This window comes from Boleophthalmus pectinirostris, unplaced genomic scaffold (genome assembly GCF_026225935.1).
Source record: "Boleophthalmus pectinirostris isolate CB_2022bp ecotype Guang Dong unplaced genomic scaffold, ASM2622593v1 HiC_scaffold_1, whole genome shotgun sequence".
NCBI classification, from domain to species: domain Eukaryota; kingdom Metazoa; phylum Chordata; class Actinopteri; order Gobiiformes; family Gobiidae; genus Boleophthalmus; species Boleophthalmus pectinirostris.
In genome coordinates, this window is record NW_026570970.1 from 25,681,504 (window position 1) to 25,705,728 (window position 24,225).

General features: G+C 36.6%; 1 protein-coding gene across 1 annotated transcript in view; it reads right to left on the minus strand.

The window, feature by feature from the left end:
* The window catches only part of asic4a (acid-sensing (proton-gated) ion channel family member 4a), a 162,653-nt gene that overhangs the window by 12,180 nt on the left and 126,248 nt on the right, over positions 1–24,225 (minus strand). Inside the window, 3 exon segments of the mRNA XM_020920288.2 lie at positions 6,435–6,588; positions 7,370–7,497; positions 8,588–8,732. Coding sequence (XP_020775947.2) covers positions 6,435–6,588; positions 7,370–7,497; positions 8,588–8,732 — 427 coding nt within the window.

The following is a 24,225-nucleotide window of genomic DNA, read 5'->3' on the forward strand; positions in this document are numbered from 1 at the left end:
CAATAATTGAATAAATAAGGTTTTACCATGCTGTGAAACATATGACAGTCCCTCCCACAAAAAGTTACATAGTGCATCTTTAACAAAAAAGTAAATAAATGTAACCTTATTATTATTATTTTTTTTATAAATAAATAAATAATAATATTTCTGTCAAATAGTATAATGTGATCTAACTACTCACAATTATTACTGTGTTATTAAAGTATTTTATAACTACAATATGACACGAGAGAATAGTTAGTCCATTATTTAATGTCCACTTTATTCTTCATGAACATTTCCATCTCCTGCTCAGAGACACTGAAGTGGCCCCATTCAACAGTCCAACACCAGGAACCAAAATAAACCCAAATGTGTTTTGAGGACTATGTGAAAAGCAAACGTCTCCAAAATGTTTTAAAATATTTACTAAAAGGAAAGGGATGGGAGGAAAGGGACACAGTTTTGCTTCTTCAGCTGTTATGTGAGGATTTTCTGAGTGCTTCCCAAACAGTTGCATTGTGGGCAGTGTAGTTCTTATGGGCTGGTTCTCAGAACATGTCTTTTGATAATCTTTTTTAAAATCTTTTTTCTGCAAAGTTATTTAAAAGAGAATTAATGCCCTGAACAAAGGCAGCTGGCTTCTTCCAGTCAGAGGGACAGTAAGTGATGCCTTTTCTGCTCCTATTTTGAGGTTTTTGTTGAAATCAACAAATCGGCACAAATCAGATATTGGCCAGGGAATATTAAACACTTTACAAATGGAAAACCTCACCAGAGGACACTTTTGCTTTTACATGCTAACTTTTACTGAAATGTTGAATCTAATACAACAACAAAATTTTATTTGTAGTAAGGACTACCCAGTTATTTGTAGGTGCAGATTATTTCAGCATTGACAGTGGAAATGACATCGCTTACCATCCCTCTGACCAGAAGTAGCCAGCTGCCATTGTGCACAGAGCCTATTATGAAAAGATGGAGAGGCTGGGGTGACACATGGTTTAGCTGCTGCTGAAAGATGGGATAGAGGAAGTTGGCTGCATGTTGCTGAAATGGAAGGATGAAAAAGGATGAGAAACTTATGAATTATGAATACTTGTAAAGTGACTGGATGAGAGTCCAAGGTAAGAAGCTGTGATTGGCTAACAGATGATAGAAGCTTCAGATGACAGTCTTCTATGTTAAATGTATGCTTCAGTTGCATGTAGTTTTTCAGGTGTGTTTTGATGAACCTGACCACTACTATGTGACCACTACGAGTATGTAATTACATTGTAGTAAGGGTTAAAATGGGGTCTAGAGTCTAGGTTACATGTTATTACAGGCTGTTACAAAGTATGTCACATTCACTTTACATTGATTTTAAACAGTGCATTACATGAAGATAGGAATAATGAAATATGTATTAAAATAAAATGTTAAAACTTTTGCTCTTGAGATTAATACAGCTCCCGTAAAGCAAAAAATAGTATATTGTTAACCATGTCCAAGGCGCCTGGCTTCACTCCTTGATACACTAGTGTCACATTCAGAAAGTAAAAAAGATTTTCAATTCTAACTTGGCCTGGAGCTCCCTTTGCGCTTTGAACCAACCGCTGCCTTCATTTCTGGAGAATTTTCAGTGCACTTAATTTGCAACAATAAAATCTATGCACTATTGATACGTGTTGGGACAACTATAGCCAGCTAGGTGGCACCTGACAGAAAGAGCTGAAGCCAGAGATGCCAGACTGTCTAGAAATGTTTTATCTCATTTGAAGTAATAAATATAATCTAATATCTGAAGTTAAATACAAGAGCAGAGGCCAAGGTCTCCATTCAGTCTCAAGATAGTCATCTAAAGAAATGACATTATGAATACATGGTTTAATGATCCTATAAAACCAGTATAAAGAACATATTTATGAAGAGATAATGCATTGTCTATAATTACAGATTCTACAGATAATGTGATCCCATTATGATACACCTCTGTTTGTTCTACCCTTAAATACAATCATTTTCTATTAAAATAAAGAAAAAAAACTTAGCTTTGTCCATAATATTACAAGTTCAACTTTATTTCTGCAGTTCTTAAGGTTATAATATAGGGCTGCCACTTTTAAGATTTTTAGAAAACAATAACTCATTTCGAGAATTGGAATGTTTTCCTGTGTCCATGAGATCGAGAAGCAAAACTTTTCTTTGGAAATTCTTCAATTCTTTGTTTTTTGGCAATCAAACCAGGAAAAAAAAAGGTGACAACTGATGATCCATGTAAATTGGCACCAGATTTTCCGTTATAAGGAACCAAATTCAATGATGAAATATGTTCTAATATTTCATTATAGAAGGTGTGTGTGGGAAACAGATACTTCACTTTAGGTAAATATTGACTTGTGCGAACACAGTCTCAGCAATGGTAAGTGTATTTATTCATATGACTCAGCAAAGTCGCTGCAAAAGGCTGTTTGGATAAAAGACCGTGATGAGTTTAGTCACGCATATCCTGGTTGAAGAAACATGAGCTGTCTTTTTCTGAAATGTCATGTGGTGTGAATGTTGTACCTTCTTCACTGTCTTCATGTTGTCATATATATGGCTGCCCAATTCACAGCTTTGTTCAGCGTGACTCCCATACCCCATACCTCATGTAGTTAGAATTGTCACCTCATCAAAAAAGTACATGGAATTGTGTTTTGTTGCATTCACACATTTGAGTAATATGTGTAATATATATCTCCAAAGGTCAAAATGTTCTGCTCCACCCTGTGATGTCATCTAACAGTAGTTTTCAAGTAAATAGCTACATTTTACCCTCAGGCAATCCCGATGCTAAAGTCATCCAAATGATTCTAGAGTTTAAAAACATGACCACGTGACATTACAAGGTGGAACAGAGTGTTTTCAGTTTGAAAGAAGAACTAAAATATGCAGAGTTTGTGTATTAAACATGTGTGAATGAAACAAAATGCAACTCCAGAGATGTTTTTGATCAGGAAACAACATTATAACAGCTCAGAAAATAGCGCAATATGGGCCCTTAGATAAATTTACAATGTTAAGGTGGCTATGTGGAGGAGGTTTGATAAATTGTCTAATTAGACCTGCTGACCTGTCAATCCAGAACAATGGATTCTGACAGTTTGACTAGGAAATTTAAGCAAGCTTAGTTTTGTTATTGTAAGTGAAGATATATATTGCACTAATAATATTAGTGCAATATAGCTGATAAGAGATATATTGCATTAATATTGTTATAGCAGTATATCATGTCAAAATCAGATAAGATTCTGTATTGTTGCAAACCCTCCCACTGACAAATTATTCTAGCTTTGGGCTAAGAGTGAGAGCACTGACTTGTGACAACAGGTTGCTGGCTCATGACACATTTAATTTAACTCTAACAAATTGCCTTTACATAAACAATAACATTGAACTGTGCCCACTACAATAGCAGGGTTTAAATGCTGACGGATTATAAGACATGAGTAATCTATGCAGCTCTATAGGATTACACAGAAACTAGCTTCATCATTAGGGGAGATTTGCATGATGTTTGTTGCTCCAATTAGATGTTGTTTATCGATTGGTTTAATCAATTGTGCTTAATAAGGCGGCAAATGTCAGTGACAGCGCAGTGACGAACAGCAGAGTCAAACAATGATTTAACTGGGCCCAAAACAGCAATGAGTGAGCCTTCTTTATCTGTTCTGATTGATCCAGTATAGTCCTGTTTTTGACATGTGGTTGAGTCAATATTAGTTCTACTTTGACCTGGGCAAATCCTAGGTTAGATTTATTTCTGGTTTAGATCTTGTTTAACCAAAGTTTAAAGGGCCCATAGTATGCTAATTTCTTACTGTTTTATTGGTTTAGTCATTGATTGAACCAATTTTTGCCCTGTCCTGGTTTACAGTAGTTAGACCCATTAGCTTTATTCTTAATGGGTAATGCCATAACTCTGCTGATGATTTAGTTCTACTTTGTGCCTTGTTTAGTTTTTGCTTAGTCCTGGTTTAGTTTTGGTTTGTTTCTGGTCTAGTCCTGGTTTAGTCCTGTTTTTTCTGCTTTAGTTTCTAGTTCTACTAGAGTCCTTGTTAAAATCTCTGTGCTGTGACCTTAAATTTGAGTCTAGACGTGTTTGTGCCAGACTGATGTGACATAGAGGAAAGCGCTGAAGGAGGGACCATTGAAGGTGTCCTCCAGAAATGAACACACATTCACCTGACGGGACATTAGTCTATTTGTCTCTATGTCTTTGGAACTGCACATTCTCTGTTATTTTCAATAGCCTTGTGTAAAAGAGCAATTTTGATAAAATTTTATTTCTATGGATATTTCACAGACACACACAATCTAAAATCACCTTTAAAACTTTGAGAAGAGACTTTTAATTTATTCTGCAGTCTACATTAAAAGTATTATTGCAAGTATTATGTATTATTTGTGGTAAAATTCATGAAACTTTTAATTAACTGTCATCACCTAATCTATAGTACAAAAAGTAAAATATATTTTAACTTCAGCTGTTTCTATTCCATTACAATTTACTAAATGTACTGTTGTCACTACGTGTCGGATCCACTGTGTATGTGAACGCAGAGCAACAGCAAGACAAACATGGAGTTCACGAGCCAAGAAACTGAGTGTCTTGCTCCTTTAATACAGTTTTCTAGACTTTTCTAGACAACTTACAATTCTGTACAACTGTGGCGTGAAAAGCTTGAGTGAAACTGGAAAACAAACATAAATAAAATGTACATTAGCTTTGTAATACAAAAACAAAAATGCATCAGAAAATAGCTTGCACCACAAACTGCTACTTTAACAAGTTATTACATTTTCGAGATCTTTTCATTTGCTCATTAGGTCATTAATACGACCTAATTCATGGGCTAGGTCTAATTCCTGGTAATAACATGTACAAAATGATCTCTACAACAGAGTTTATAAAACTTATTTAAGTCACCAAACACATATTGAACTTACAGCCATTGCTTTCATAAGTGTAGATAAGATTTAAAACAGAGGAAGAGCATGCTTTGCCGTTAATCATCTGACCAAGCCCTGGGGTCTCAGAATAGTTGCCCATTCAAGTCAATGGGCAGAGCTCAATGGCGCATGACTCCAGATTAGCCTTTAGCCCGGTGAGGCATTTCCGGTGGCTCTGGGCCGATTGAGCATGTTCAGTAGTTCTCGTTTCTCCCACGGAGCAAGCAATTATAAAGCGTTTTTTAAGACAACTGAAGGATTTTGAGCTGAGAAAAAGTTTATGGTATAAAAATAGGTAAAAAAATCGCCACAAATCTTACATTTTTGAAAGTTATAGGTGCCTTGTCAGCCGAACACAAGCAATTTGTGATTACATTGTGCTGTATGAGAGAAATTCTTTCTCGGTCCAAGGGATTTTTCCCACTGTAGTACCAGTGAGTGCCCGCTACATCAAATGGAGGCAGCTACAAGCTAGCAATAACCTATCCAGTTATTTTAATAGATCCATGCATCTGACTGAATTCTGCTTCTGTTACCCATAATGCATTGTGACCACTTCCTGGAGCCTTCAAAATAAGCAAGTAAACCCAGAGGGCATAGGTGCATAGTGATGATTTTGAACAAAATGGCAAGTTTTACCATGAAATAATAACAGATGAATTATGACATATTATTACTAAATAATCATGAAAATTTTCAACCTTTTACTGAAACACACTTTTTTACTGTGGACAGAACACTAAACATTGTGAATTAAAAAAAAAAAATGTTCAAGGGGTGAGTGGTATATTTTAACCCGTACAAGACAAAAAAGCAAAAAGAAAGAAAATTACAAAGCCAGAAATCCATAACAGCATCAAAACCGTTCCCCTCCTTTGTCACCTCCAGCGTGTTTATCAGGAGGGGGGGCAGATGACACTTTGTCCCAGACTTTGGCCCTCTCGCACTGGGCTCAGATTGGACGTTGGCTCCTCTCGACCTTGGTGCTTCATATCAGAGTGTGCTTCTGTAATGCTGTGCTGGATAATCTGTGTCCAGTGGCTCTTCAAGACCCCAATCAGCTCAGCACTTTCATCTCTTCTGCCTATCTCAGAACTGCGTGACTATTAATAACTATTTTTTATATTACTGACACTGATCAAGGGAACTTGTTTGTTGGAACAAATTGACAATTACAGCTACACAGACCAAACCTGTGATTCCAATGCACTTTATTCTCTTTAAAAGGTATAATCAGCTCTGATAAGTGTTTATCCATTTAACACGTGTTTGCTTTTCAAGAATTTCAGTGTATTCTGATTGATGTATACATGTTTGAATGATACTGCAAGAGTCTGCATTAGGCAGGGCCTTATTGGGAATAAGCACCATGCGGTAGTTAGACAGGGCCTTACAAGGCTTGTGCACCACACAACAGATAGACAGGGTCTTACAGTTAGACAGGGCCATAGACAGGACCTTAGACAGGGCCTTACCGGGCATGTGCACCATGCGGCAGTTGCAGACGCGGATGACCTCGTTGGTCTCACACAGCAGGCGGCAGGCGCTGATGCTGTACGTGTCGTATCCAGGGAACTTCTCTTTGCTGCTAGAGCGGCAGTTCCCCCAGGGCTGGGGCAGATAGGTCAGCTGAAACCAAACACAGATTTATGAGGCCTGGAGGTAAGCCAGAGCAGGGCTTCTCAAAATGTGGAGTGTGTAAAGTGGCACTAAAGAGGCTGCTAAGGAGTACAGTTTATTAGCTCTCATACTGATTTCTTTCTGGTCCTGGTCATATTCTAGTGGAGAGAATTTTTAGTCAGTCCTAAATAGTTTTGATGTAATTCTCTGGTGCATTTTTGATACAATTAGAAAGATGAATTTATAATTTTGTTTTTGACCTGATCCTTAGACCTGATCCTTAGAAATCAATATAAATAGTTTACTAGAGATTAGATAAATATAGTGCTCCACTATATTTGTGAATGCAGAAATGTACAACAGTATTTTATAACTGTAATAAAGAGACGTGAGACACTAAGTCCAGGGGTGCTGTATGTCTTCAGCACAAGGTGTATGGTAGTCAATCTGGCCATAACATTTTCACAAGTACTTCAAAACTGGAAAACACAAACTCAGGAGGAAGTGTTGTGCAAAAAATAAAACACATATATTAAATGTACTTTTGAGTTGTTATGACAGTTGATATGTTATTAGACCTTAATCTGCTCTAAATTTAGTATTTTTTATTCCGTGTTAAAAGTATCAAGTAGAGGCTGTACTTGAAAACCAAGATCAAGCAAGACATTACTTTCTTTGGTTGTTCTTGCTGTGAAAGATTTAAGAACCACTGTACTCAGCAATGAACTATCTATAGTTAGAACAAAAGAAGCATTGTCCAAAGACGAGTAATGGATGAGACAGAAGTTACCCTCTGCTCCTGACAGGACACAAAGGTCTGGAAGCCCGGGGAGACTCCGAAGCCCAGCTGGTGGATGTAAGGGGGCTCGTCCTGACTATGGATCTGCACCCGGATCCCAGCCTCCAGAGAAGTCTCATCTGCAGCACAAACACAGGGGTTACCCAGGCAACCACACAGGGACTAACTGACAGCTTGGCCTGAGTTTAGAGCTAAAAACACCAAACCACCTTTCAGTCATGTTTGAAAATCAAGCCAGTGGGGAGTGAACAGTGGTGAAACAACATGCCCATCTTAAAGGCACACTGTGCAACTTTTGTGGCTGACGGTTCCTTAATCAGCCATTCTTGCTTTGCCTGGAATGTTCCACAGCGTGGGACTAGTACTTATCTATCAATCTTGTATTTTTCCAATTTAAGTTGGTTTTGTTGCTAAAATACCAAAAAAACTGAAATAAGCAGGTAGTGGACCACTGGGGTCTACATGGAAAGTTACATAGTGCACCTTTAAAACTGATTTGTGTTAAAAATAATTAGTGGCGCAGAGGAGTGGTAAATTTCACTTGAATTTGTACCCTCAGTGCATACATGTGGCCTAACGAAACAATGTGGTTGCAAATGCCAATGGCGCAGGTTGGCAGCCATGCCCTTGTCAGTCAGTCCCTCAACACTACCACTTACCACCACCTACAGTGTGAGAAATGAATGAAGATGTGACTTTGAGTTTCCAAAAAGCTCCCAAAAACCAATGCACCTTCATTGCACCGGGCATCAGTTGCATATCGGGTTACATGTTCAGCAGGTGATTATTAAATAAAAAACATAACATACAAGATTAAGATGGAGTCAACATTATGATAGCTTGGCATTTATTTGACATGAATTATATTTCCATTCAAAAAAATGCGATTGAAAATAAGAATTAATTGTACAGGTGTTTAATGGTAAGGGGAAGAGCACCCAGAGAAACCATCAAAAACCTTCTTGTTTTAAGGCAATGGTGCATTTGCCATAGTGTGATAGCATGCTCATGTTGTTTTTGACATAAAGTTACGCCACACTTCTGTCAAAAAATATGTCAGTGAAAATCAGACATGAGAGTTTGTTTTTGCTCCTGTACAAATCATATTTCCAGAAATGTAATGTAAAAACATAGCAAGCTGAATTTCTATTTTGAGCAATACGGAAAGCGCATGACAGGACAACACTGAACAAATATGCCGTAGCTTACTAGTTTCCCTCCAGATGGGCAGATACTCATCTTGCTGTATATCCAACATGATCTCGAGTCCGTTCCCCATCCCGCCTTGCTTGGTCTTCCTCAGCGCGGTCTTGTTGCCATTAAAAGTGTAGCATTTTCCATATCGCGTGTACACCTAGAAAGAAGACAGCATAGATTCATATCAGGACCATAATCATAAAAAACATGACAACTCCACAGTCACGCACATATGCAGTCTGTGACAGGTCGGTGAAATGAAAACATAGATAGAAAGTGGAGAATAAATAAACAAGCTGAGAAAGTAAGGGACTGAGTATTACCCACAAGCCCTTGGGTGTAGCGTGCTAGCCTCCGTGTCCCCAGTGCACTTTGATAAGGGGAATGTGAATGTATTCCTCGACAGGCTATGCACAATGAAGCTACGCAGAACAACCAGACATCAAGAGAAGCTTTATCTCATTTCAAAAGAAAACAAAACGCAATAATAAAAGATCCTTGCTGAATAAATGAACTATCAAGTGTCTCTATGGGGAGACATCATATACAGTGCTGTGCAAAAATCTATAACATGGCATCCACAATATTGATACTTCACAGCTGATGTCATCAACATTCCCTGGGGGTGTAAAGCTAACTGAGCACACTGCTCTGTCTGAAGCACTGTTACTCAAGTTAGACGTTAATCTGAGCTTGTTTTAACACAATCTGACCAGACAAAACTGACTTGGTTGGAACTACAACAGGAGCTGACATGTGCTGTTAAACAAGTCTTTCTCAGATAACATTACAGTCACTCTCACCTTTTTTCTCTTGTATTGATTTGTATTATTATAAAACATTTTTGACTGTGTTTGCTAATGTGTGCATTGTGTCTCCATTGTAACTGCTCAACATTTAACTATATAGACATACATGTAGAACACCCCCTGCGTGATGTTGAAGTAGCAAGAGATAAATAATACCCAACAAAATCTTCAGTACAGCGGTATATGCTTAGGCTATTGTAGGCCTACATTCAGATAATTTCACCAGTACCCAAAACCCAATATTTCTCAAATTATGGTGGATTTCAGTGTCTTTTTTAATAAATAAATAAATATTATTACAACTAGCCATCATATTAAGATTCATATACAACATAAGGGACACAATTGTACAGGTGTAGGGGAAACCAGGGCACAATAATATGTTTAAAGCCATGCTGTTCCATACAAAGCAATAACATCAACAGGAAGAAAAACATGTGGTATACACCCCCCAGAAAAGTGACATTGTACACTTTTAAATCTTGCTGCAATCATCTCACAAGCAATTAATCTTCATCTCATAAGCAATTAATCTGCTATCTCCAATCAGACAAAATCCACACCCATGGTCTGTATACAAAGACATCATCACTGCAAATGGATTGAGTCATGGAAGGAATCTGTTAAAGAAACCACTCTGTAAATTGTTCTTATATTAAATATTTGTTGTTCATGACAGTGGAATGTGATGGTTGCCTATTATGACCCTCTAATGTCTTATCTCTTATCTAAATATCACACCCTTTCACTCCAGTCAGAGTAAAACAGAAGAAAAGACTGCACCACCCTGGTTATAAACTCCCAAATATTTGTAGTTACAATATGAGCAGACTCTCATTGAAACTGGTGCATTTGAACCTTGCATAAACATGTACGACACACGCCCATATCAAAGTTTACTGGCGGCATAAAACACAGCTGTCCTTGAAGGCACCACCGTGTAAACAGCCCTGGTCTCCGCTGTAATCACTGTTGTGGATACAGTGGTATTGTCCATAGAGGGACTTTGATTTGGCCGGATCCTCCCTGTGGTCACTAAACTTGCTGCAATGTCCCCTGTATTTAAATACCACAGCTCTCATTAAGTGGATCCAGGCCATATCAGTTAGAATGGGATGTTTTTGTGTGTTTCCCTGGGCTAGTCTTAGTGTCTATTATGGTGAAATGGGCACTCTTTCCTATAAATGTTTTTGGTAACAGGATAATTTACTACTAACACAGCAAAAACAATTGTTATGTGATTATCACTATTTAAATGTAGCGCAGTGTGGTTGAATCTGGCTTCACATAATGAGATGGATAATACTATCCTGTCACGAACAAAAACAAAGTATAAAAAAGCAGATGGTGTTTCCTTCAAAAAAAGGTTACAAGTCAGGTCTGTGGAGAGACAAGACCCCTCACAGCAAGGGTGCAATGTCAATGTCTGTCTCTATAGAAGTAAATGTCTTTTTGGCTGAAATGCTATGGAGTGGGGGTTTAATGGCAAATTAAATTGTACTTTTCAGCACTGAAAAGATACTCTATACAATTTCATGCATTCATTCACTCTCTTCACAATCTATTAATATATTGCTGGGTTTCAGATGACATCACAACATTCTACAGGCCAACAATATGTAATACAGATGGGGCAGCTAGAATTAATATTGTTAAAATGCAGATTTTTGTTGTAATACAGTGATTTAAAGGGCCCATATTACTCTACTTACTGTTCTCTGTTATAATGTTGTTTCCTCATCAGAAACATATCCAGTGTTTTATTTCATTCACACATGTTTAATAGGGCTGGGTATCATTAAGAAGTTGCCGATTCGATGCGTACCTTCATACATAGGCCACGTTACGATACATATCTCGATATACTACACTTTTGATTCAATACGGTATTTCAAATAAATTCAATAAGGTTCAATTAAAAATAATGGCTAAATCATGGCTGTGATACTAAAATTCTTTGTTAAACCGCTTCTTACCATTTAGTTAATATGAAACACACCCATTTTACTCATCAAAAAAGTGAAAATGTCACATGTGTTGCATAAACAAGTCTCTTTCCTCTAAACAAGCAACAAAACTGTAGCACTGTAACTAAATAATTTAGTAAAATGTACCAAAAAATACTCAATATATCAATACAGCTATCCCGATATCAATAATGTAACATCACATTAAACGATACGATATATTGATACTTCAATATTTTTGCACACCCCTAATGTTTAAGACATGCATATTTATGCTGAACATGTGTTCCACCTTGTGATGTCATGTGATAATACAGGAATTGCTCCACTGTGTTTTAAAACTCCATACATTTTCACTACATCCATTTGGATAATTTCAGCCCCTGAATTGCCCGTCTCTACTAAACAAAAGGTAAAAGGTGGAACAAAGCTATGAAGATGTAGACAGACTAAAAAAACAGAATAACACGTCTAAATGAAACAAAAAACTTTGGTATGTTTTTGAGGCGGTTACAACAGTCTAAAATGACTTAAAGCTCAAAGGAGTTAATTTAGTGTAATTGGGACTGTAAACATACTTAATACATAATTTACAGATAAGTATAATGTAATGAATAGGGTCTCTTGCCATCCATCTGGGAGTATGACACCGTCACTAGTTTAGAATCTGATGTCCAATATTTGTACTATCCAACTCTATTATACAAGCAGCTCATTCAAGTTCACTGCTCTAGTTTTGATGAGGTACAAAGGGTCACTATTGCATGAAATCAGTACTTTTGCTTCTGCTTGTGCCTGCATGCAGTATCTGTAGCTGGTGATTAGAAAATGGGGGGCACTGAGGTGGTTAAAAGGCCAGTGGAAAACTAAGGTATCCAGGTGTGACTTGTGATTGACGTGCTATTTGGGATGAAATAGTTTAATCTGTATTTGGGGATGAGAGGAGCAGAGTCAGGGGTAAGGCACTTATCATTGATCCATCCCACTTCCTGACAGTGAAACCTGCACAGGGCCTGCTTTATCTGACGAGACTGACAACAGCAGGAAAGGAAGAGGAAGAAGAGAGGATTTCACACATAAGACCATGGACTAAACCAGGACTGAGTCTGAGCTGGACAATTTCACAAGTCTTGAGCAGGGCTGGACCAGGACACTGTCACATAGGGCCAAATCAGTAGTGGTTGTAAAATGTTTGTATACTCAGTCCAGTGATATGCCACGTCCTATTCCATGCTAACAAAGAATCTAAAAGTATACAGAACTGGCTATTAAACCAAATAATAATTCCTTGATGACATTGCAGTACTCCTTCACACATTGCAAAACTGTTTTTATGTTTTCAATTCATTTATTTAGCAAATAATAACATAAACAGGCTTGAATGCTGTTGTAGCCCTGACCTAATCATAGCCATCACAATATCTGAACAGTGTTATGTAGTGTTACTTTTTCTGCTTTTACACTTTCAGCACAAGATGTCACCTTTTTTCTATGTGGTTTGCTACATTTTACTAGTAAGAAAACCTTATTTATGGCTGAAATCAATTTAAAGTATCAGAATAAAAGTGTCGAACTTTTGGATAGAATTCTCCCTAGTGTGAGGTTATCAATGTGTTTTATATCTTCCTATAATTTTCAACATATTTTTCAACCTTTCTTGGCAAACTGCTTTTTGATTGGTGTAAAAGCTATAATTTATATTTACAACAGGTATTATTCCACCAAATTAAGCAAAACTTAGTGAATCATAAAAATCTGTAATACGCACTTTAACTTATGAGTCTATGTCTGTCTATGGTCATAATACAATGGCTGATTCATCATTTTCTTTTCTAAACTTTATTTTCAAGTTGAGACATTGCAGAGTTCATAAATTGCTGTTACACTAAATAAATCTGTTTTATTTCTCAACAATTGTCCTTATCGGTCAGTCCTACCAATGATTTCAATGTATACTCTGAGTACTTTCGTTTTGTCAGCTTTCCCATCAAATTGAGTGAGTTAACAGAATGACTTGAGCGATTCCCAAATGGGGGACTTGGCTTGTGCGCTGACAAGCTGAAACAGTGCAGCTACAGGGCAACACAGACAGACTGAAAAGCGCATTTGTGCCGTACACACCAGCTAATTATCTTAGCTCTTTACACTGCTTTGTCCCTCTTTGTTGACATTACGACAGAGTTTACAGTTCAATTTGGCTGTTACAATGTGGGTGGGGACGTGAACGATGCCAAAATGTGCTTCTGTTTTGTATTAGTTTGACATATTACAAGAAACAACTTAATCCGAAATGACATCAGTGTTGTTTAAGGAGGAGAGAGAGAGTGGAGAGGAGGTCTGTTGGCTGGGAGCAATAGGAACAGATAATATATGTAAAGTGAAGGCTAGTTTAACACACTGTTGCTAAGCTAATGAAGCAGAAAGAAGCCAATTGAGGAGTTCATTAAAACGTTACACACGGCTCAAGTAAATGGATCCTGGTTGTTTCACTTGGACATTATCTCTGAGTCTTGGTCTGTCCAATAGGTTCATATAGAAGAAATGCAAATATTAAAGGTCCTATATTACGCAAAATTAACTCTTGTGAACTATAAGTCATGCTATAATGCTGTTATCTCCTCAAAAACATATCTGGAGTTGTGTTTTGTTTCATTTACACGTGTTTGAGTGACTTTTTATTATTAGTCTCTGTTCCGCCTTTTAGTTTTCAAGTTAACAGCTACCTTTTACCATATTTAAAATGACAACAAAATACATAATACATTTTCAATCATTAACAGAGGAACAGATGTAAATACTATTCTAACATAACACATTTTTTTGCTTTGTTTTGTTACTAAAGCTTACCTATACACCCTGCTATCCTTATGGTATATTTGGCATTATCAACAGGAATTTTAGTGGGCTCAACATTTCTCTAAGGATTTGTCTAGCAAAATCTAAAAATCTGGATTTTTTTTTTCAGTTTAAATATTTTCAAACCAGGCGCTGATATATTTTGAGATATTCTGACGTTAACCCCAGTTGCCCCACAGAAATCACATTATGTTCCATTTCACTTTTGCCTCCAGCTGCCTTAGAATGTTTTTCTTTAGAATTTTTAAAGGGTCTATAAAGAACAGTTTATCAAACAAGAAAACCCGAGGTAAAAACAAACAGAGCTCAGCTTGTGCCAAACATTATAGTGGATGCAACAGCCTTTGGAATAAAAACTAAATCCAAGCACTCCCAGAATTTCAGAATTTCCCAGTGAGAATCTGACTGTAAATATGTATTCCAAAAACAACTTTAAAATGTTAGCAGTATTTCATTTGATGAAATGCTTGATAAGAATATAAATGTAAATTAGTAAAGTAGATTTTATTTTTCATTCTGGTTAGGCTTCATAGATATATTTATCAGGCCTATATTATGATAATTTCAGATCTATGTTATAATGTTGGTTCATCAAAAACATATCTGGAGTTGTGTTTTGTTATAGTCACACATTTTTAACACATAGGAAGCACTCCACTGTGTTTTTAAACTCCATACACATTCAGTAGACCCATTTGAATTATTTCAACCTTGGAATTGACAATCTCTACTGAATAAAAAGTCAAATGTAGCTGTTAACTTAAAAACTACTAAATGACATCAGAAGGTGGAACATTTTGATTGTTGGAGATACAGACAGACTAATAATCAAGGGTTACTCAAAAATGTGTAAATGAAACAAAACACAACTCCAAGTATAACATTATAACATAGGTTAAAAACAAAAAATTGTGTAATATTAAATAATTTAGGATTGTTATGCCATATGTAAAAGTCAGGCATTATTCACTATGGTTGCCAGTGAAATGTAACTATGAATATGCAGTACTACCATATATAAAACACTAATGTTTTTTACAGGATTTTCTATTATGAATATATTCAGGTATAGCCGACATGCTACTTAAGGGCTGGTCAGTAAGCACACATTTACATCTTATATAATGAGAGCTTTTAAACCCTTGTATCCAAAGGGAGCTGGCTGTACATTTGTTTCCATTTGTAAAGCTCTGTAGACAGTCTCTAATGGTGTAGATGCATTAACATGGGGCTTTCCTGTAGCCACCGCAGCCTTAAGAGACTCTATACTGCCACTTGCTCACTATTATTTAACAGAGAGTAAAAGCCAGACCATTAAACATCTTGTCTGCATCCTCCTCTTCTTCTGACCTGCTTTACGTATCCTTTAGCTCATAGTACAGTACATTACACCTTGCATTTCATTTTAAACCAGAAACACATAAACAAGCATTACTTTTGCCTTGGTACAGACCTTTTGATCAGATTTAGGTTTTGATATGGCCAGGCTAATCTAATACATATAATATTGTGTTGAAATGGTATACACTGGGTTTGTTCTGATTTTGTCCTAATCTGGGGACTTTCAGTTCATAAGAAAAAATAAATAAATAAATAAATCTAAATTTACAGATTTTTTTTACCTTTTCGATGGAGCAGCAATACACTTATAAGTTATTTATCAAAGCTTTTATCTAATACACCAGGTCCAAAATAAATGTGAGATATGATTAAACAAAGTCTGATAAGCATTTTTATTTGTCAACTTACAATTATTGCTATTCCTTTTTAAATACATGTCTAACCAGATAAAGGTAAAAAAAATATATATTTATATTTAAATCTATCTATCAATCTATCTGTCATCAAATCAAAGCCTAACCAGTGACAATGGAAACATTTCTGATTGTTTTAGAGTCAGTATAGTTCAGGTAACAGCTACCAATTATTTAAACAGTCAGTGGTTATTTTAGAAGTTCATCAGTCACAACTATTCTTTTTACTATTCCCTTACTAAACCATTTATCTATCCATCCATTTTCTTCTGCTTATCCGGGCCAGGTCATAGGGACAACAGTCTAAGCAGGGACTCCCAGACTTCCTTCACCCCCGACACTTCCTCCAGCTCCTCCCAAGGCCCCGAGGCGTTCCCAGGCCAGCCGAGACACATAGTCCCTCCAGCGTGTCCTGAGTCTTCCTGACTAAATCAGTATTAAAAAAGGATCTAAGTCAGAAATAGACCCAAGAAGCTGAATTCTCAATCCATAAAGCATAAAGATCCCATATTACACACTACAATTTTACTCTTGTAAGCTTTAAGCCATGTTAGAATGTTGTTAACTCAAAAAAAACATACCTGGAGTTGTGTTTTGTTTCATTCACACAAGTATGAGTAATCCTTTATTATTAGTATGTCTCTATCTTTGGAGCTCAAAATGCTCTGTTCCACCTTGTGATGTCATTAAGTGGTAGTTTTTAAGTAAAAAAATTCAAACATATTAGCTGCATTTTTGGAAATTTGATTTGATTCAAACATGTATCTGAGCAGGGGCACAGGTGGTCAGGCTCTTTCTCAAAACACTTGATACAGTTCTCATTCAGACACACATGATCATTGAATGGTCAAGGACACTGGCCCAAACTTTCACTTTCAACGATGGCCAAAATCTGTGTGTACTACTGCATACAGATTTTCAGATACATACAGATCTTGTTTGATTTTCAAGAACACATTACATATTACAGTAAAAAAAAGTAATGTTCATGCATCTCCTATTCCAAAATCTTTTTAATTTTCCTCAACATAAATACTTTGATCAACAGCAATGTGCACATTTATTTACATACACAGACAGGTCAAATCTAAGCTTTTCCAGTCCAAAATTCATCTGTGTAAAGTGTGACCCTCAATGGCACACTGCACTAAACCAGTGACTTTGATTTGGAAAGAGCACAGAAAAATACATGGCTAAAGTCTGAGAGTTTTGACGATGAAACCTGCTTTTGGGGGGAGATTGAACAGTTTTGAATTGTGAAACAGAATTTTGCTGAGATTAAATTTTGTTTACACTAAAATATAATATTGGAGCTACAATGAATTTCTTGCTCTTGTTCATAAGAGCCTGTTTTGAGTACCTTTTGCACCACATGCTCCTCTCTGTGTAATTCATAAAGCTTTGGTGGTAATCCCTTTAACACTGCCTTTATGAGTGTCCTGGGACAGTCCCCTGGCTCTTCCCCTTTAAATAACCTGCATCATCACTCCTCTGCCTCACAGAACATCCATTTCCAGGCAGGCCGCGTGTCGTCGAGAGGCTCTCCTGCTCAGAGAAAAGGGGGATTTAAATTCATTTGCCGAGGGTGGTAGGGGAAAGCATGGGAGCAGATTGGCAGTAGAAAACTATTAGGACTGACTCATGCAGGGCTAAGGTTGTACAAGAACTGTGACTTGATTTAATGGAGGAGAAGAACAAGAGACAAAAAAGAAAGAATGAAAAATACTGATGAGGTATATGGACGTGATTGAAGCGCCTGCTGTTGAATCAACTCTCCTAAAGATAAATATAATGTTTAATTAATTGGATTGTAATTTACATAAATAGTAGTTGACATAAAAAAATAAGCATTACTATTGGCAATATGTTGTGCCTTCAGGGGTTTATTTTAAATGTTCACCAAACTGGTACTGCAAGTTTAATAAGGCAAGCTAAAATGGCCAGTTTCTATTTGATTTGAGAAATTTGGTATTAGATAAGGAAACTCAAACTATGTAGAATAATATTAGTATAGTATATAGGAATATTACAGTATATTATACATTTACTTATTTTCAGTTTTGTGCTATTTTGAAATGAGGACATACAGTCCTTGAACATCCACTTCTCGTGATGATTCATTGTTCACAAACTAAAAGCTATAGAGCGCAATCAAATACAGATTTTTATCATAGATGCAAATTGAGTATGTAATGCTGCTGATGCTTTGAGTATTTATTCTTTGTACTGGTAACAATTTTTTTTTTTATATGATTCTCCTCTTCTATAAATAAACTTGACAGACCATCAGAACTCTTTCTCAAATTGTAAGGCACTCTTTGTCAAATGTTCATTCTTAGAATAAAGTGAACAAACTGATTTAAAAAAAAACATTTCCACCAAATAATAACAATAGGATTTACAACAATGACATTGAAGTCAAAATTTCTGCATGTTGAGGATGTTGGCACAAACTTACATCCATTTTCAAGCATTCATTCTCATATCAAAACTCTAAAACACTTCATGGACCTAAAACACAACTACAACTATTTAAACACCGACTGCAACTGTAACTGCAACTGTTAGGTCTGGGTATCATTAAGAAGTTGCCAATACGATACACACCTCGATACATAGGCCATGATACGATACATATCGCGATACAGTGCACTTTTGATTCGATATGATATATTTCAAATCGATTCGATAGGGTTTAATAAAAAATAATGGATAAATCATGGCTGTGATACTAAAAGTCTTTGTTAAACCACTTCTTGTGCAAAGTTCATATGAATCACGCACATTTTAATCATCAGAACAGTGAATATGTCAAATGTGTTGCATAAACAAGTTTCCTTCCTCTAAACAAGCAACAAAACTGTAGTGCTGTAACAACATAATTTTGTAAAATATACCAAAAAATCCTCTTGGCAATATATCGATACAGCAGTTCCCGATATCAATACTGTATCATCACATTAAACAATACAATATATAGATATTTAGATATTCTTGTACAACACTAACAGTCTCTGTGCACATGCTATAGTCTGTGTACCTAAATACTGCACACTCTTACCAAAGTCCATAGAGCAAAGACACAAAGGACAGAACTGAACACACAGGAATCACAATCTGAAGAGAAGACACAGAAACACAATGTAAATGACTTACAACCTCCTTTCAAAGACCTTTCAACCAGAGACTCAGAGGCCCAGGTCAGATACCAACACTTGATTTGAAAAAGATTAGAAAATTGTCTTTTTTCCTTTGTGTAATATTTTACATATATTTACAGCATTTACCTCACTGTTTAACCATAAGAAACAGTGTGATACTAGTCCCCTCACACTACACCTCTAAAAGTGTGGCAGCATTCTCCAGCCGGTGTGTGGATGATGGTTATAAATTTAACTGTTTGTATTTTAATCACAGTGTGTCTTTTTACAAGACTGTTACAAAAGATTCGCCAGATTTATAAAAAGTTTCAGAAAATGTGCGAAAGCGATTTTTAAAAAGTGTAACAATGTAATCCATGCAGCTCAAAGTCACCGTTGTTTTGTTCGTGTTTTGTAGCTCAGATCTGACGTTTATGCTCTGCCAGATGAAACAGGGACCTCTCTCCTCTTCATCTCCCTCCGCATCACCACAGAGACTGCACCAGCGCAATGGGCATAACTCTGTACTGCACAACAACACAACTCTACACAATGCAAAAGTGAAAATTCTACTGAAAACTATGGTGCCCACATTTTTTCCTCAAGGTCTGATCACGATTCATGCAGACCCTTTCTCTCACCCTCACTCACTTAGAGCATGACCGAGACTGACCAGAAGGATGGTTGGAAAAGATGGCTGTTTTTGAGCCTAGAATTGCATTAAACAGAAAATGACTGAATCACAATCTAATTATCAACGAAACTAATTTTAATCACCATATCGCCCAGCCCTATTGGACATTAAATAAATAAGTGAACAGACAGATTTAGTTACGTAATATTAAATTCAGAATGAACTGCACTATGTAAAATTTCTGGTAGTGGGTATAGCCAACTGCTTGTCCGAAATGTTCCACAGTTTAGCATTGACGTGGAAACTTACTTTGAATCCTACTTGTCAGCATGAAGATTTTATGGCTCTACCAGTAATGCCTGAAAATGTACCAGCCTATGGTAATTTATCTTGCATTTATTCAATGACAAATGTTTTTATTCCTTAATACCCAGAAAAATATCTAACCTAAAAATATTAAAATTCAGGTAATTTTAAGCCACATTTTGAAGAGCATATTCTCAAGGTTTAGCTGTCTAGATTTTTGCTGGCAAATCATCTAACAAAACATTCCTCTCTCAAATTGGCTCTATCTGTGACTGTGAATTAAAAGAAATTATAATACTAAGTTAATTATAATACTAAGGGCAGAATGATAATGAAGTTATGTTATGTTAATGTACCTTTAAACATACTTTTACACAGCAGGAGTCTGTGTGATTGGACCTAATGAAAATGACATTTTGATCAGGTGAATGCTGTTACACAGATTATATGCTTTATTAAACTTCCACTTACATTTTCTTGTTGTTGTACCAAGTCTGCTATGTGATGTTATTCACCGCTTGGAATAATAATGATGTTAGATGAAACAAAAATGAAAACTGTAATGACTTGACCATAAAATGTGAAATAAAATTGTGTTGACTTTTGACAAATTAAAAAGTGCAAAATCCGCTTTATATTATTCTTTTATAATATATGCTTTTAACATCAGAATAGTTTAATATTTTGTTACATATACCATGACCGTAACACTAGGAGGCATCCTGCATGAAAAGTATAATAACATAGATTAATGCTGATAGAATAAGAAAGAATTGGCCAAATATAAGACAGAGTAAAAGTTGTAAATCAGTTTTTGCAAATGCGATTCACATTTTGACATGGTAGAGTAAATTTGAGTGTTCAACCTTTGATGAAATAAAAGCTTGGTAAGGTTTAAAGCCTCGGCCCAGGACATCCATGGAGTGCTTGGCAAATGGTAGAGTTCATATTTGATTCTGCTTAAATGTCCTTGTGCCTTCATAAACCCAAGGTGCTTGTCTGTAAATGTAGTTTTGAATGGTATAATGAAACACACTGTAAAAGCCTTGAGTGCCAATCATACACTACAAATGCACTCCACTTTTCCACTTCCAGCCCCAACAGTCAAAGCTGCAGCTGTACAGGAGGCGTGAAGTCCATTCAGGCTGGTGTGCACATTTGAAAGTAATGGAGGACAAATTTAGAAGCTTTGGCATTGAAAGAGTACACTGTAAAATTGAGTTATTGTATTCAAGTTATTTTAAGATGAATATATTTATATTTATATTTATATTATATTTATAGCCATATAGTATAGTATAGTACAGTACAGAACAGTACAGTATAGCACAGTAGAGTAGAGTATATTTTGAAGTAACATATTTAAACTATTTAATTAAACAAGGTAAGACCACTTAAATAGCTGAACCATCAGAGTAACAAAATAAAATGAACTGTATTATTTGATTTGATGTTATTGCTTTGCCTGAAATGTTCCACTGTACAGCATTAAACTCATATGTTTCCATGGAGACTCAGGGGAGACCACCAGGCCAAGTTACGGGTCAAATCTCTGGAGAAGCTACTCTGCCCACAGAAAAATTAATTTTTTTCAAGGTATTATTTTTGTTAAATAAAAACTAATGCTATACTGTGGAACACTGGCAAAGCAATAACATTTTCAGGGAGACAAGTAGGTGGAAAACCCTCCAGCAACTTGTCATCAATAAATACTGAAAGAAATTAAAAGGAAAAGTAGTATATTTTTGCTTAACCAACAAGTTTTGGGTTGATGTACCATAGTCAAACAATAATAATTATGCAAAACAAAGTATAGACAATAAATTTTAGTACAGAATCTCAATTGGTGTGCATTCTGAGCTTATGTTTAAATTATTAACCAACTCCACAACCAAGCAAACTGCACTGAATTGCTTTAAATGAGATTGTTGTATGGAGAAAACTGGAAAATCTCCAAAGATTTGGCCCATTAACCTCCATCTCAATGTCGGCCTGCACACTTCTCCACAGCTCGTGTGCATTACCATTCAGTGCACTCCTCCCATTGTGTATCTGCAGCCTTCATTACACAACTGAGTGGCTAAATCTCTATGGCACTTTTTAATACAATCGTTCAAGTGAGTAAATACTATGCAATCATCATCATCAGGGCCACACCACAGCACAAAAGTAAAAGAATGTTTCGAAAATGCAGCGATTTGCACATAATGTCAGTGGTCATGTACATAGATAATGGATTTAATCAGTATTGCTAGAGGTAATGAGATGGCATTTTGCTCTTTTTGTAGTATTATTGATGAAGTCACTGTGTTCACTGAGGTAATTTAGTGTACGTCTTAGGATAGGACGTATTCCAGATGCCCTTCCCTAAACTACCCACACTAATAATCCATGGTTTTTATTGTGCAATGATAGGGAAGGGATGACACACAGTTCCCAGACAAGAAGAGACAGGACATTTTGAAATCATTATCTATTCATGCATTGTGTGTTCAGTTGATCCAATTGCTTCACAATTTTCAATATATCATTATTAAGGTCAATGTAGCACTGTTTGTTTTTTGTTTTTTTTAAACAAACTTTTCAATAAGATAACTCACCAAGGTCCACCATTTTTGGTTTGTGTCAGTGAAAAGATAATTTTACAAGTCATTCATTTTATTTTCCAAGATCAGATGGCACAAAATCTGGTCCATGAGTATAAGAAAACCAGCCTGATTCATCAGCCGGTTTTACTTTGTTGTTTGCACAAACCATCTGACCCCGCAGCCTTAGGCTACGTTCAGACTGCAGCCTGAAGTGACCCAAATCAGATTTTTTGGCCCCTATGTGACCTGTATCTGATCTTTAAATGACAGTCTGAACGACAGAGATCAGATTTTTTCAAATGCGACCCAGGACACTTCGATATGTGGTCTTAAAACCGATACATATCTGATCTTTTGACATGCGACTTCAGTCTGAACAGCCAAAGCGCATCCATCCGACCTACACGTTATCAACAAGCCACAAATGTCACTATTCTGTGCTGAAGTAGGCGAAAATTGTTAATGAACTCCATGTCACTGAAGCGAAAAACAGCGCCACTCACCACTCTTGACTACGTCTCCACATCCACACGTTCCTTTCAAGGGACATCGCTGCCACTGCCCCACAAATGGCCATAAACCTCATCCTTCTCCTTCTCAATCTCCTCCTTAAAACAAGTAAGTTGTTCATGTTCTGGCTCCGGTACTAGAGGAACTTTAAAATCTCCAGGTGCTCAATGCTCGCGTCCATGTTTGTACAACTTCTGTAAACACAGAGCTGCAGTTGATGTCATCGTGTCCTCCAGTGAGCATGCGGGACACTTTTGGGCCGTTTAATGTTCAGACTGGAGATCACATACAAGTCACATTTAATCGGAAATGTGAACGACATCGCAAAAACATCGGATTTCACAAAAAAATCAGAATTGTGCGTTAAGCCCTGCAGTCTGAACGTAGCATTAGATTTCATTCACTTGACTGTAGGCAGGTACTTTTTTCATTTAACCAAACGCTGCTATTTGGACCTGACGTATGTAATGCTTCGCTAACAGGGCTAACTGGTATATTAAGCTTTTCCCAAACCCCGTAGGAAGAAGGAAGGAAAAAGAAATAACATCTTTCCCCTTAATGAAAATCACAAAACATTCTCTTTATTCCGGTTTTAAATCCTCGATCTCGGGAATCGTTGACAACACTGAATATATGACTCTTCACTGATTGGTTGGTGCCCGAACTTGCAATTCGGGGGTTTTTGCGAACCGTCCATTGTATTTAGATTCCTGACCTAGTTACTGGAGAGAAATGAAATTGAGCAGAGAGAAGAGAGAGTAGAGAAGTAATCTATGAGAACTATAATATACTGTATTTTTTGTATGATTTCTATATTGATAAGGAGTTAGTTATGTTTTCTTGTTGGACATTCTAAGCATGAAGGAACTATTATTTCAAATCATGTTCCTGTACCGAACCTACAGCGTTTAACCAACTGACATGATTTTCAGTCATTTGGTGTGGGAGGTTTGACTCATGTTTTCTTTGTCTTAACTGCCCTACCCTCTCTCACTTTCCCTCTTTCTCTCCCTCTTTTCTCCTTCCCACACTCTTCCTGTTGCTCCATCACTTTCTCTTTCTCTCCGCCAGTTCCCCTTGAGTTTC